This window comes from Globicephala melas, chromosome 13 (genome assembly GCF_963455315.2).
Source record: "Globicephala melas chromosome 13, mGloMel1.2, whole genome shotgun sequence".
Taxonomy (NCBI): Eukaryota; Metazoa; Chordata; class Mammalia; order Artiodactyla; family Delphinidae; genus Globicephala; species Globicephala melas.
This window is the reverse complement of record NC_083326.1, coordinates 73,066,551-73,082,016: the sequence shown is the minus strand read 5'-3', so window position 1 is coordinate 73,082,016 and position 15,466 is coordinate 73,066,551. Positions and strand designations below refer to the sequence as shown.

The window sequence follows — 15,466 nt, the reverse complement described above, 5'->3', positions numbered from 1 at the left end:
TGAGAAGCCTGCGCACTGCAATGAAGAGAAGCCCCCACTCAGCAACGAAGACCAGCCCCTGCTCAGCAACGAAGACCCAATGCAGCCAAAAATAAAAAAAAAATTAAAAAAACAAAAAAAACCCCAAACTGATTGTAGTGTAGGTTGCACAACTCTGCAAATATGCTAAAAACCACCGAATCGTACACTTCATTTTTTAAAATAAGTTAATTAATTAATTAATTAATTTTGGCTGCACTGGGTCTTCATTGCTGCATGCAGGCTTTCTCAAGTTGCAGTGAGTGGGAGCTACTCTTCGTTGCGGTGTGCAGGCTTCTCACTACGGTGGCTTCTCTTTGTTGCAGAGCACGGCCTCTAGGCACACGGGCTTCAGTAGCTGTGGCTCGCGGGCTTCCCTGCTCCATGACATGTGGGATCTTCCTGGACCAGGGCTCGAACAGGAGTCCCCTGCATTGGCAGGCGGATTCTTAACCACTGCACCACCAGGGAAGTCCCCCGAATTGTACACTTTAAATAGGTAAATTGTATGGTATGTGAATTACATCCCCAAAAAGCTGTTATTAAAAAAGATCTTAAGAATGTAGGTAAAAATAATGAAAAATCTGATACATAACGCCATCTGTGGACACCTAATTTTCATGGTAATCAGAGGTACCACTACTAAAACACAGAAAGTAGAGGAAGAGAGGACAAATTTAACCATAAATGATATTAAAATTTCAACTTGTCACATAGTAGTTACTTACCATCCATGAGAAGCCAATGGCCAGTGAGAACCCAGATGAGGACGAGCATGACAGACAGAGAGAATGATAGTAATTCAGCAGCAGTGAAACGCCCACAACAACCAAAGGAAATCCTGGAAAATACACAACATGTATTGGACTAATGGACAATAAATTATATTCAATAATCAAACTCTCCTTTGGTTCTTCATTATCAGAATTTGTGATGGCCAGATTAAAATAGTAGGCAATACCTAGATACCCAGAAATCCAAAATACCCAAATCTCTCTGGAAAAAACTACAGAAAGTTCAAAGGAATTATACTTCTGCATCCATTAGATAATGTACTTTTTATCCCAAGTTATCAACATGGGATGGGTATTGAGAAGTTTAAAGTGATAATATCTTTAGAAAATCTAAATGTAGGGGAAATTCTAATTCTTATGAGGAAAACAAAATGAAGAAAGTCAACAATTCAATTCATTAAGCAAAGATGAATAAAATTAAGATGGTACATCTATGGTTATCACTAATTCCTGGGAAAATCAGCCGCCCCAAGTGACTGATTTCCTAAGTGCATACAGCATTCTCCATTAGCACAGCATTTTGTTTCCATGGAGCAACGGCTTTAGGAGTTAAAGTGTGAACACTGGGATTAAACCCCAGTGGCTGGTATATATTCTAGGTCATCAAAGACAAAAGGCAAAGAATGTTTGAGTCAAGCACTATTTTCATATTCCATTAACTAGTAAAGGAATGAAAACGTTGCTTCAAAAGAAAACTCATCTTTCAATATAATCAAAGCAAGGAAGCATATTACAGTGACTCTGACTTCCTAAGATTTGTTTATATTTCCTCTGCTACGAAAAGGTGCAAAAAGAAGTACTATCTTACAGTTTTAAAAAAATCAAACATTTCACTTTCCAGTCTTCTGGCATTTGTGTGCTTTAGTCAATACCAAAAATTTAGACCCCTAATACTGCTATCAAGTATGAGACAAAAACATACATATACAAGTTTACAATTTAGAGGAAAATCCCAAGTCCTTACTTGTTCTGAGGTGAACAGGGTCTTGTTAAATACTGGCACATCGGGAGAAGAAGAAAAGCAAAAGCTATCGTTGCAAGAACTAGAGAAAGAAAACGTATGGTTAATTTTTTTGTTGTTTATTATTTTACTAAGCATAAGAAAAATGGCATGACTTATGGAAACAATCATTGCCCAGAATACTTTTCTCGACAAGTGCATACAATAGTATTAATTAACTAGAGAAGAAAAGTATCTTTCTTTAGCACCACACAGACAACCTCTTAAAAAAAGATTACCTGATTTGAAGTAGGGGTAGCATTGGTAGGTTTTCTCTTTCTCACCTATCTCAACAAGAAATGATAAACAGCGGGCCAGGGTATGATCTAACAAGTCTAGCATTTTGATGTTTCACACATGTCCATCGTCGCTCAGCTTGAAAACGGTCAGATAGCTGACAGTCGAATTGCTGTGATCAGCTATGAGTGTTTCTATCAGCAGAAACATGGGTAGGGGTTGCCAACGACTACTCTGCCAACTGGACTTTCTGGTAACCTAGCAGACAAGGAGCCACAGCCAAAGCAATTCTGCTCTGGTGCCACAAAGCTCATGAGTTTTCAACCCCTGGCCTTTCATTCAGATTGGGTTGGCAGGTCTGAATGGATGATACAGGTATCAAGTATCTTGCAGGACTGAACTGATGATACAGGTATCAAGTGGTTCAAGGAGGAGTTGGGGGAGAAAAAGCCAGACTTATGAAGAAAAACTTGCACAGTGCAGTGTATAAATCTTAATTTTTGAATGATGATTTTAAAAAAGTTTTAAAAATTTCCTTTCAGCTTAATGTTAAGATCAGATAGAGGAACTCATTTACCTGCTGTACATATTGTAAAAACTACTTGAACTGAGTCAAAGAAGAAGAACATTACTAGGAGAGAGACAGATGCTCCAATTGGAAGGAACAGGGCCTGGGTAGAGTCAATAGTTTGGATACCTGAAAGAGAAAAAGGGACATATCAACGACTTACCTAATAGACACTGTACCCATGTACTTCAGATACATTAACTCATAAAATGCAGACAGTTCTAGGGATTAGTATATAAAATATAGATTATCTAGGCCCTTGGATTCTCTCCTTCCCAGTGAAGACTGTGAGCTCCTTGCTGTCCTCATAGTGCCTTTATTATAGTAGGTGCCCAAGAAATACTTGTTGAATTGACTTACTACCTCCTGGTGCTACCATCTGGATGACAGGGTGCCAAAACAAACAAACAGCAAACAAGAACATTAAGAGGCAGTAAAAATTCATTTTAGTCAATTTGAGTACAGCTGTGGTCCTGTATATATAGGTTTGGTAAGAGAGGTGGTTTAAACCCCCTGACTAAAATAATTTCTCATCATCTGTGGATTTAATGTACTCATGTTCATTCTTTCCCATTGTTGCTAATAGTTGAGGACTGACTTTGGTGGGGGAGGGGGGGAGAACAAGATATATCTGGAAACAGTAAATCAAAAACATTTCTTTGTGGGAACATTTTAAAGAGTAAATAGGAGATAAATGGGGGAACCAGAAGCTCTTGGGATAGAGCAGGATTTAGCACAGTGGTTCTCAAATCTTGGCTGCTCATTAGAATCACCTGGACAGCTTTAAAAAAATCACAGTGCCCGGGCCCAACCCCAGAGCCAACTAAACTGAAATCTCAAGGGTTAGTAGGTCCAGGAAAAACTCCCCACAAGATTTTATTTTGGGGGCTTCCCTGGTGGCACAGTGGTTAAGAATCCACCTGCCAGTGCAGGGGACACAGGTTCGAGCTCTGGTCCGGGAAGATCCCACATGCCGCGGAGCAACTAAGACCGTGCACCACAACTACTGAGCCTGCACCCTAGAGCCTGTGAGCCACAGCTACTGAGCCCACGTGCCACAACTACTGAAGCCTGCACGCTTAGGGCCCATGCTTCCCAACAAGAGAAGCCACCACAATGAGAGGCCCGCACACTGAAACGAAGAATAGTCCCTGCTCGCCAGCTAGAGAAAGCCTGCGCACATCAACGAAGACCCAATGCAGCCAAAAATTAATAAATAAATTAAAAACAAAAACTGCTCATCAGTATTCAAATTTACCTGTCCTCAAGAAAGCTATTTAGGGATTTTTGTGAAATGAATATTAAATATTTCTACAAAACAAAATTGCTTCTTATTGGCTAGGTAGATGAGTCAAATAATTCACTAAGGAATAGGGCAATTCAACTTCAGAAGAGTGAGCCATGTGTCAAGACAAACAGAAATGATCTGGTGAAGAGTCTGACCTGAACTGCAGTCAAACCCATTCATCTTGGCCCATGGATAGGTTTTTTTTTTTTTTTTTTTTTGGGGGGGGACGCGTATCTTAAAGTATCTTATGGGCATTTGTAAGGCAAAACTCTATGAAATCTCTAACTAAATTTCACCTAGGTTTTTTTTTGAGTGCTCTACAATAGTTCAAAGAACTACTTGAGGAAGCTAGATTTCAGATGCCTTTCACAACAGAAAATAATGTTTTCTCAAATAAATGATTATTTGTTATATAAGAAACAAATCTTTTTAAAAAAATCTATAAATCTGAAAATACACACCCACACCCCCCTCCTTCTGTAAAACAAAGCATCATATAGTCTACAGATTAATTATACTGGTTTAAAATATGAGAAGAAAAAAATCAAATGGCTAGAACAAAGACTGTTTACTAAGGCAGGCATATGAGAAGTATTTGTTTATAATCAATCTAAATTTTACGAGTTCAGTCTGCAATTAAAATGCGAAACAGAATACAAAGAACCTTTCTAGAATATTAGATAGACTGCACAGATTTTTGTTTTTTGAAAGCACAGATTTTAAACCAGTAAGTATTAGACGTTATTTCCATTAGTTTTACAGAAGGACTGCCCAAGAGAGTCTATCAAACAGCAATGTCACAGGGCAAGTGAAGCTCCTTTAGTTGCTTACAATATGTTACCAAAAATAATGTACACAACTTTAATACTGCACTTCCTAAAGGTCTGGAAATAATGGTCCTGAAGGGGAAGGAGCTAATTAATTAGAAATTTTAGCCAAACTCCAGTGACAAAACAGAACAGAGCAAAAGCAAAAGAGAGCAGCCATAATTGGGCGGACTTACTCAACTGCAGTGGCTTTACCTTTAAAGGGAAAATCAACGTAAGAAATAGGCATGATGAGGGGATTAAAAATTATGTACAGAGACATTATTTTTTGTATTTAGTGAACAGGTTGCAGAGCAATACACCAATGTAGTACTGATAACTGTTTATGAAAGTTACTGATTTTGCACCTCCATGAGAGAAGCAAGGATGTTTTTTTTAAAACTCATTTCCAGAGCTTATGGGGTTTGCAGTCTAGGTGGGGAGATTAAGATGTGTTTCTCTATTAAGATGTGTTTCTCTATTAATGAAGAGAATTCAACTGTACATCTCCATCAGTCTTCACAGTTCAAATAAATTATAGGGGAAGCCTAGTAAAGAACTTCAAGGTATCAGATAATTGGAGGTGGGGGGGGGTTGTTTTTGTTGTTGTTGTTTAAACCCTCTTAATGCTAATTAGATGAAGGAGTGGTGTGCCAGAAGGGGAAAATTTCTATATAGGTTTCCTGGGGCAGATTCAGGGATAAGATGGGAGTTAGAACAAGGTTAGGGAAAATCAGAGAGGACCTGGAAGGAACTCCCTCCCCTCCACTTTCTAACCGTCTTTACTGTAAAACATACACACATACAGAAAAGTACATGAAACAAAGATGTAGAGTTCACTGAATCATCACATGGCTAATACCACCCAAGAAAGAGAACTTGCCAAGGCCAAAAGTCTTTCTTGTGTCCCTCCCAATCACTGCTCTTTCTCTTTCCCCCAAAGGGAAGTACTATTATATCCTGGCTTTTACGGTACTTTTTATTTGCTTTGTTTTCTACCAAGCATGCATCCTAAAATACTAATATTTATTTTGCCTGTTTCCTGAACTTACTATATACACTGAATTATGTAGTATGTATTTTTTTGTGTCTGGCTTCTTTCACTCAACATTGTTAGAAACATCCACGCTGTTATACATAGCTGTAGTTCATTAATTTTCATGTCTTTTTCACAAATTCCTTGATTCGTATTTTGGGAGTAGGCAACTGCAACTTTTAAAAAACATCTATCTACTTTCTTCTTCATTAATTAGTTTGTAACACTTGGCAAAATCTTAACACTAAAGTCATACCCTCCTTTTCTTAGAACTCCCCCCAATTCTTCTTGTTAATCTTCATTGTTAAGCATTTCAATCTCCTCAGCACCTACGCCATCTCATGTTTCTGTTCATTTTTCTGGCTATTATTATTTCTTTGATTTTTGATGACTGCATCCCGTTTTCCATGCCACCCCTTCAAACTGGAATGATACCATGTTCCATAATCAAGTACTGGCCTTCTCTGCAATGGCCATTTCTTTCATTATGTTTTTCCTGATTATGTGGAAGTGGACTGCATTCTGTCCTGGTCTGTGCTTATCCTTTTTGGTATCCATGGCCCAGATTAGGCACTGAAGAAATAACTTTTGTTGAGGATAATTTTAGCACAACACAAGAGGTAGATTCAAGGAAATTACCATTAAACAACCACCAACTACTCTTTAGATGCTGATTAATAATGAGAAATACAAAACTGATGTTACCAGGTAAATTCCTTCCACTGCACGGACTGACTTAACCATTTATTTGAGGATAAAATGGTACTTAGATACATACTACTGATTTCTTTTAGGTTTATGTGATGCAATGCACAACAGATTTGTAATCTGGTTTAAGTACATCATTTGTATATATGCTATATAACAGGAATTTAAAGGAGTTTCAAGTGTATGTAGTGATTTGGTTTAAACTACTGATAGAAGGTAAGCTGCTGTGTAATAATTTAACCCTAAAATTGGATACTGACACTGGGTTTTACCTGGTTCCTGTGAAGTTACTGGTATGGTATTTTACTTAATATAAGGATCTGTGTCATAAGTTTTTGTGTGTGTGTGTCATAAGTTTAAGAAAAGGCTCATTATATTTAAATGATTCTACTTACTGTATTTGTCATGCCCACTTTACATTGCTGGGGACAATGAAACACATTTAACTCAGTGAAAATTGGGCAAGTATAATTTAGTTGATGGGGTAGAAAATGAAATAGATATTAAGTGATCTCTTTTCAATTTAGTTTCTAAGATCCTCCATCAATATTCTATTAACTTTATGTTAGATCTCCAGTCTTTCCTCCCTATTAGGCAGTGACCTTGATTTGTCCTACAAGTCACTCTTATTCTCCTCCTCTGTGCCTGTATTATATGCTTTTCCCACCTGGAGGAACTTCTCCAGCAATCCAAGTTCACTGTTTCATGTCAAATTCACTTTCTCCAGGAGAGTCCCTTACTAAGTTGACCCACTGTTGCTCACTTTGGCTTGCCTTTCTCTTTTTTCTCTTTGTACATGGATGTCAAAATGACTTCCCTCTGGTGCTTACTCTGATCTATTGATAGTAGATTCTGAGGCTATGGTAAGGGTCCATAAGAAAAAGTACCTGCTCTAGGTATAGTGTGGAAAGTGGTATTTGCTCTGTCTTAGCACTTTATTAACACCTTGGGAAGTATTTTGGCCACACTGCCTGCGTGACAGCTTGAGTACCAGCTCTTGTACTTTCGCATCTTTCAAAATACCCAATAAATGCCAAGCGCATGGTAGGTACCCAATATCAATCTCTTAGTATTATCAAGTCAAGTCTCCTTACTTCTAAATTCAGTTCTCTTTCTATAATAAGCATTACCAATTTTCTAGTACAATTTACATACCATAAAATTTACCCAGTTTAAGTGTGTAATTCAATACTTTTTTTTTTGTAAGTTTACCAAGTGTGAAACCATCACTATAATCTAGTTTTAGAATATCTTCATCACCTCAAGAAGATTCCTCATGCCAGTTTACTGTTAATTCTCCTTCCCATCCCTTGCCCCAAGCAACCACGAATCTGTTTTCTGTCTCTATATAGTTGCCTTTTTGGAAATTTCATATAAATGGACTCATACAATATGTAGTTTTTCTATCTGACTATTTTTACTTAATTTTTTTTTACTTAATTTATTTAGTTAGTTATTTTTGGCTGCGTTGGGTCTTTGTTGCTGCACGCGGGCTTTCTTTTTTCTAGTTGCGGCGAGCAGGGGCTACTCTTCCTTGCACTGCACAGGTCTCTCATTGCGGTGGCTTCTCTTGTTGTGGAGCACGGGCTCTAGGCGCGCGGGCTTCATTAGTTGTGGCACGTGGGCTCAGTAGTTGTGGCTCACAGACTTTAGACCGCAGGCTCAGTAGTTGTGGCACACGGGCTTAGTTGCTCTGCAGCATGTGGGGTCTTCCTGGACCAGGGCTCGAACCCATGTCCCGTGCATTGGCAGGCGGATTCTTAACCACTGCGCCACCAGCGAAGCCCTACTTAACAATTTTTTAAAAAATTAATTTATTTTATTTTTGGTTGCACTGGGTGTTTGCTGCTGCGTGTGGGCTTTCTCTAGTTGCGGTACGCGGTCTTCTCATCGTGGTGGCTTCTCATCTCAGAGCACGGGCTCTAGGCACACAGGCTTCAGTAGTTGTTGCTTGCAGACTTAGTTGCTCCGCGGCACATGGGATCTTCCCGGACCAGGGCTCGAACCTGTGTCCCCTGCGTTGGCAGGCGGATTCTTAACCACTGCGCCACCAGGGAAGCCCTTAACAGTGTTCTGAGGTTCATCTATGTTGGAGCATATTTCAGTAATTAACTTTTTTTAATGCTGAATCGTATTCCATTGTATGGACATACCATCTTTTGTTTATCCATTAACTAGTTTATTGATCTTTCAGTTGCTTCTACTTTTTGGCTATGATGAATAATGCTGCTGAATACTTGCCATATAGCACACTTCTGTTTTTTCAAAGCAAACATTCTTTAAAATCTTAAGTATCAGAAAAGATACAATAGTTTTACAAGTACTTCAAGTAGCTATCTTTAAGAATCACTAAATGAATTTATGATCAACACCTACAAAATTATCAACCTCACCAAAGAATTTAAATGAAGTTATAAGCAGGCAGATACCCATCTATCCTGTTCGTCTTTAAGAAAATAAAGAGGGCTTCCCTGGTGGCGCAGTGGTTGGGAATCTGCCTGCCAATGCAGGGGACACAGGTTCAAGCCCTGGCCCGGGAAGATCCCACATGCCACGGAGCACCTAAGCCCGTGTGCCACAACTACTGAGCCTGTGCTCTAGAGCCCGTGAGCCACAACTACTGAAGCCTGTGTGCCTAGAGCCCACGCTCCGCAACAAGAGAAGCCACCGCAATGAGAAGCCCGCGCACCGCAACAAAGAGTAGCCCCTGCTCGCCACAACGAGAGAAAGCCCGCACACAGCAACGAAGACCCAACGCAGCCAAAAACAATAAATAAAGTAAAATAAATCAATTTATTTAAAAAAAGAAAATAGGGCTTCCCTGGTGACACAGTGGTTGAGAGTCTGCCTGCCGAAGCAGGGGACACGGGTTCGTGCCCCGTTCCGGGAGGATCCCACATGCCGCGGAGCGGCTTGGACCTGTGAGCCATGGCCGCTGAGCCTGCGCTCCGCAGTGGGAAAGGCCACAACAGTGAGAGGCCCGCGTACCGCAAAAAAAAAAAAAAAGAATCTTGGCAGCAAGCTTTTAGGCATGAATTAAAAGCAGTACACAAGAAATCCGTAATTCAGGTTCAGAACATAAGACTTTAACAAATTATACCATACAGATTTAATTTTATTATTATACCAAACATAATCCTTGAACCCAGTAAATTATCTACTGGGGTTATAGAAAGAATCAAATTAAGACAACTACATGTGAAAAGCTAATTGTCATAAAATGCCTTACTATTATTGGTGCTGTTGCCATTGAAAGACCCAGAAGAACTGTTACTGTCTTTCTCCTTATCTTGATTTTCAAAGTCCATATTAAGGGACCTGTGGGAAAAAATTGTATAAGTAAGTTTTAGTTTTACTTAAGCAGCAGACCAGAAAAGTCAGTAATGAGACATACTTTTAAATGCTAAAGCATTAGGAAAGGAAGGAAGATCTGTTTTGAACAGCTCTGCAAAACACTTCTCGATGCCACATTTAAAAAAACAATCTACATTCCTTACAGTGTCAGTTCAAGAGTTTTCTTGACTGCAGGTAAAAGCATTCCATTGTGGCTGAATATTCCAGCCGTATCTCTGTGTACAGCTTTAATTACTTCCTTATGCTAAATACCTAGAAGGAGAAATATTGGGTCAAAAGGCAAGCACAATTTTGAGACTTTTACATACCACACAATTGCTTCCAAAAAGGGTGGCCCAGTTCACTCTCTGAGAACAGTGTATAAGAGCACTTGTTTCTCTACACATTGCCAGCTCTCATTCAACAACACGGATTTGAGTTTTTGCCATATCTGGGAATATCCAAGGTATTGGAGAGACAATAGTGAGTAAAATAGGCTCTCATGGATTTTACATTCGAAGAGGGGGGAAACTGACAATAAACAAGAAAAATAAGTTAAATATAGGGTAAGCTAATGGTAAGAGCTAAGGAGAAAAGGCAGGAAATGGAGAGGGTAGATCTGAAATTTTAAACAGGGTAGGCAAGGGAAGGCCGCACTGGTGTGATTTCTGAGTCAAGACCTGAAGGAAGTAGACACAGTCAATCTGGGGGACTAAAAATGCTGTCTCTGTCCTAATTTAGAATTCTTTAACTATTAAACAATTTTATGTACCTGAGCTTGCCCATTTCTCTTTCTGTGAACTAACTGTTCAAGTCCTTAGCTCACTTTCTACTACTGCGTTCCTTTAAAGTGTTTGTGTGTCCAAAAGAACTTCCTGTGATGGTGGAAATGTTCTGTACCTGCACTGACTTATTTGGTAGATATTAGCCACGTGAACACTTGAAGTGTGGGAGCACAACTGAGGAACTGAATTCTACATTTTATTTCATTTTAATTAATTTAAATTTAAATAATTGGAGAGCTAAAACTATAAAACTTTAGACAATATATTTGTGACCTTGGATTTGGCAGTGGATTCTTACATATGACACCAAACACACAAGTGAAAATTTGATAAACTGGACTTCATCAAAATTAAAACCTTGTGTGCTGCAAAGAACACTTTCAAAAAAATGAAAACACAACCCCAAAGGATGGGAGAAAATACGTGCTATTATGTATCTGATAAGGGCCTTACATTTAGAATACAGAAAGAACTCCTCCAATTCAATAAAAAAAAGACAACCCAATTAAAAAGTGGGCAGACTCTGAATAAATATTTCTCCAAAGAAGATAAACAAATAGCCAATGAGCACATGAAAAGTTCTTTTTTTTGTTTTTTACACATATATACATGTACATGAAATATTTTTATTGTTGTTTTACAAAAACAGGGTCATACTATTCACATTTTCTGCATCTTGCTTTTTTTGTATTTTATTTTACTTACTTTTTTATACAGCAGGTTCTCATTAGTCATCCATTTTATACACATCAGTGTATACATGTCAATCCCAATCTCCCAATTCAGCATACCACCACACTCACCCCCTGCTGCTTTCCCCCCTTGGTGTCCATACGTTTGTCCTCTACATCTGCGTCTCTATTTCTGCCCTGCAAACCAATTCATCTGTACCATTTTTCTAGGTTCCACATATGTATGTTAATATACGATATTTGTTTTCCTCTTTCTGACTTACTTCACTCTGTATGACAGTCTCTAGATTCATCCACGTCTCTACAAATGACCCAATTTCGTTCCTTTTTATGGCTGAGTAATATTCGACTGTATATTGTACCACAACTTCTTTATCCATTCGTCTGTCGATGGGCATTTAGGTTGCTTCCATGACCTGGCTATTGTAAATAGCGCAGCAATGAACATAGGGGTGCATGTGTCTCTTTGAATTATGGTTTTCCCTGGGTATGTGCCCAGTAGCGGGATTGCTGGGTCATATAGTAATTCTATTTTTAGTTTTTTAAGCAACCTCCCTACTGTTCTCCATAGTGGCTGTATCAATTTACATTCCCACCAACAGTGCAAGAGGGTTCCCTTTTCTCCTCCACACCCTCTCCAGCATTTGTTGTTTGTAAATTTTCTGATGATGCCCATTCTAACTGGTGTGAGGTGATACCTCATTTTAGTTTTGATTTACATTTCTCTAATAATTAGTGATGTTGAGCAGTTTTTCATGTGCTTCTTGGCCAGCTGTATGTCCTCTCTTTGGAGAAATGTCTATTTAGGTCTTCCGCCCATTTTTGGATTGGGTTGTTTGTTTTTTTAATATTGAGCTGCATGAGCTGTTTATATATTTTGGAGATTAATCCTTTATCCGTCGATTCATTTGCAAGTATTTTTTCCCATTCTGAGGGTTGTCTTTTTTTTTTTTTTTGGCGGTACGTGGGCCTCTCACTGTTGTGGCCTCTCCCGTTGCGGAGCACAGGCTCCGGACACGCAGGCCCAGCGGCCATGGCTCACGGGCCCAGCCGCTCCGCAGCATGTGGGATCCTCCCGGACAGGGGCACGAACCCGTGTCCCCTGCATCGGCAGGCGGACTCTCAACCACTGCGCCACCAGGGAAGCCCCTGAGGGTTATCTTTTTGTCTTGTTTGTAGTTTCCTTTGCTTTGCAAAAGCTTTTAAGTTTCATTAGGTCCTATTTGTTTATTTTTGTTTTTATTTCCATTACTCTATGAGGTGGATCAGAAAACATCTTGCTGTGATTTATGTTCAAGAGTGTTCTTCCTATGTTTTCCTCAAGAGTTTTATAGTGTCCGGTCTTACATTTAGGTTTCTAATCCATTTTGAGTTTATTTTTGTGTATGGTGTTAGGGAGTGTTCTAATTTCATTCTTTTACATGTAGCTGTCCATTCTTCCCAGCACCACTTATTGAAGAGACTGTCTTTTCTCCATTGTATATCCTTTCCTCCTTCGTCATAGATTAGTTGATCATAGGTGCGTGGGTTTATCTCTGGGCTTTCTATCCTGTTCCATTGATCTACATTTCTGTTTTTGTGCCAGTACCATATTGTCTTGATTACTGTACCTTTGTAGTATAGTCGGAAGTCAGGGAGTCTGATTCCTCCAGCTCTGTTTTTTTCCCTCAAGACTGCTTTGGCTATTCGGGGTCTTTTGTGTCTCCATACAAATTTTAAGATTTTTTATTCTAGTTCTGTAAAAAATGCCATTGGCAATTTGATAGGGATTGCACTGAATCTGTAGATTGCTTGGGGTAGTCTAGTCATTTTCACAATATTGATTCTTCCAATCCAAGAACATGGTATATCTCTACATCTGCTGGTATCATCTTTAATTTCTTTCAACAGTGTCTTATAGTTTTCTGCATACAGGTCTTTTGTCTCCCTAGGTAGGTTTATTCCTAGGTATTTTTTTCTTTTTGTTGCAGTGGTAAATGGGAGTGTTTCCTTAATTTCTTTCAGATATTTCATCATTAGTGTATAGGAATGCAAGAGATTTCTGTGCATTAATTTTGTATCTGCAACTTCACCAAATTCATTGATTAGCTCTAGTAGTTTTCTGATGGCATCTTTAGGATTCTCTATATATAGTATCATGTCATCTGCAAACAGTGACAGTTTTACTTCTTCTTCTCCAAATTGTATTCCTTCTCTTTTTCTTCTCCGATTGCCATGGCTAGGACTTCCAAAACTATGTTGAACAACAGTGGCGAGAGTGGACATCCTTGTCTTGTTCCTGATCTTAGAGGAACTGCTTTCAGTTTTTTACCACTGAGAATGATGTTTGCTGTGGGTTTGTCATATATGGACTTTATTATGTTGAGGTAGGTTCCCTCTATGCCCACTTTCTGGAGAGTTTTTATCATAAATGTGTGTTGAATTTTGTCAAAAGGTTTTTCTGCATCTATTGAGATGATCATATGGTTTTCATTCTTCAATTTGTTAATATGGTGTATCACACTGATTGATTTGCATATACTGAAGAATCCTTGCATCCCTGGGATAAATCCCACTTGATCATGGTGTATGATCCTTTTAATGTGTTGTTGGATTCTGTTTGCTAGTATTTTGTTGAGGATTTTTGCATCAATATTCATCAGTGATATTGGTCTGTAATTTTCTTTTTTTGTAGTATCTTTGTCTGGTTTTGGTGTCAGGGTGATGGTGGCCTCACAGAATGAGTTTGGGAGTGTTCCTTCCTCTGCAATTTTTTGGAAGAGCTTGAGAAGGATGGGTGTTAGCTCTTTTCTAAATGTTAATTCACCTGTGAAGTCATCCGGTCCTGGACTTTTGTTTGTTGGAAGATTTTTAATCACAGTTTCAATTTCATTACTTGTGACTGGTCTGTTCATATTTTCTATTTCTTCCTGGTTCAGTCTTGGAGGGTTATACCTTTCTAAGAATTTGTCCACTTCTTCCAGGTTGTCCATTTTATTGGCACAGAGTTGCTTGTAGTAGTCTCTTAGGATGCTTTGTATTTCTGCGGTGTCTGTTGTAACTTTTCCTTTTTCATTTCTAATTTTATTGATTTGAGTCCTCTCCCTCTTTTTTTTTTTTTTTGCGGTACACAGGGCTCTTACTGTTGTGGCCTCTCCCTTTGCGGAGCACAGGCTCCGGACGCGCAGGCTCAGCGGCCATGGCTCATGAGCCTAGCCGTTCCGTGGCATGTGGGATCTTCCCGGACCGGGGCACGAACCCATGTCCCCTGCATCGGCAGGCGGACTCTCAACCACTGAGCCACCAGGGAAGCCCTTCCTCTTTTTCTTAATGAGTCTGGCTAATGGTTTATCAATTTTGTTTATCTTCTCAAAGAACCAGCTTTTAGTTTTATTGATCTTTGCTATTGTTTTCTTTGTTTCTATTTCATTTATTTCTGCTGTGATCTCTTTCCTTTTGCTAACTTTGGGTTTTGTTTGTTCTTCTTTCTCTAGTTCCTTTATGTGTAAGGTTAGATTGTTTATTCGAGATTTTTCTTGCTTCTTGAGGTAGGCTTGTGTAGCTATAAACTTCCCTCTTAGAACTGCTTTTGCTGCATCCCACAGGTTTTGGATCGTCGTGTTTTCATTGTCATTTGTCTCTAGGTATTTTTTTATTTCCTCTTTGATTTCTTCAGTGATCTCTTGGTTATTTAGTAACGTATTGTTTAGCCTCCATGTGTTTGTGTTTTTTTTTCCCCTTGTAATTGATTTCTAATCTCATAGCACTGTGGTCAGAAAAGATGCTTGATATGATTTCAATTTTCTTAAATTTACTGAGGCTTGATTTGTGACCCAAGATGTGATCTATCCTGGAGAATGTTCCATGCACACTTGAGAAGAAAGTGTAATCTGCTGTTTTTGGATGGAACGTCCTATAAATATCAATTAAATCTATCTGGTCTACTTTGTGTCATTTAAAGCTTGTGTTTCCTTGTTAATTTTCGTTTTGCATGATCTGTCCATTGGTGTAAGTGAGGTGTTAAGGTCCCCCACTATTGTGTTACTATCAATTTCCTATTTTATAGCTGTTAGCAGTTGCCTTATATATTGAGGTGCTCCTATGTTGGGTGCATATATAATTGTTATATCTTCTTGGATTGATCCCTTGATCATTATGTAGTGTTCCTTCTTTGTCTCTTGTAACATTCTTTATTTTAAAGTCTCTTTTATCTGATATGAGT

General features: G+C 38.8%; 1 protein-coding gene across 1 annotated transcript in view; it reads right to left on the bottom strand.

Moving 5' to 3' along the window:
• Positions 1-15,466, bottom strand: part of SPPL3 (signal peptide peptidase like 3) — a 118,985-nt gene that overhangs the window by 8,297 nt on the left and 95,222 nt on the right. The window contains exons 3-6 of the mRNA XM_060310726.2: positions 9,685-9,773; positions 2,627-2,746; positions 1,777-1,855; positions 747-859 (exon numbers count right to left, since the gene is read on the bottom strand). Of these exons, the coding sequence (XP_060166709.1) occupies positions 747-859; positions 1,777-1,855; positions 2,627-2,746; positions 9,685-9,773 (401 nt within the window). The remainder of the gene's footprint in view (positions 1-746; positions 860-1,776; positions 1,856-2,626; positions 2,747-9,684; positions 9,774-15,466) is intronic.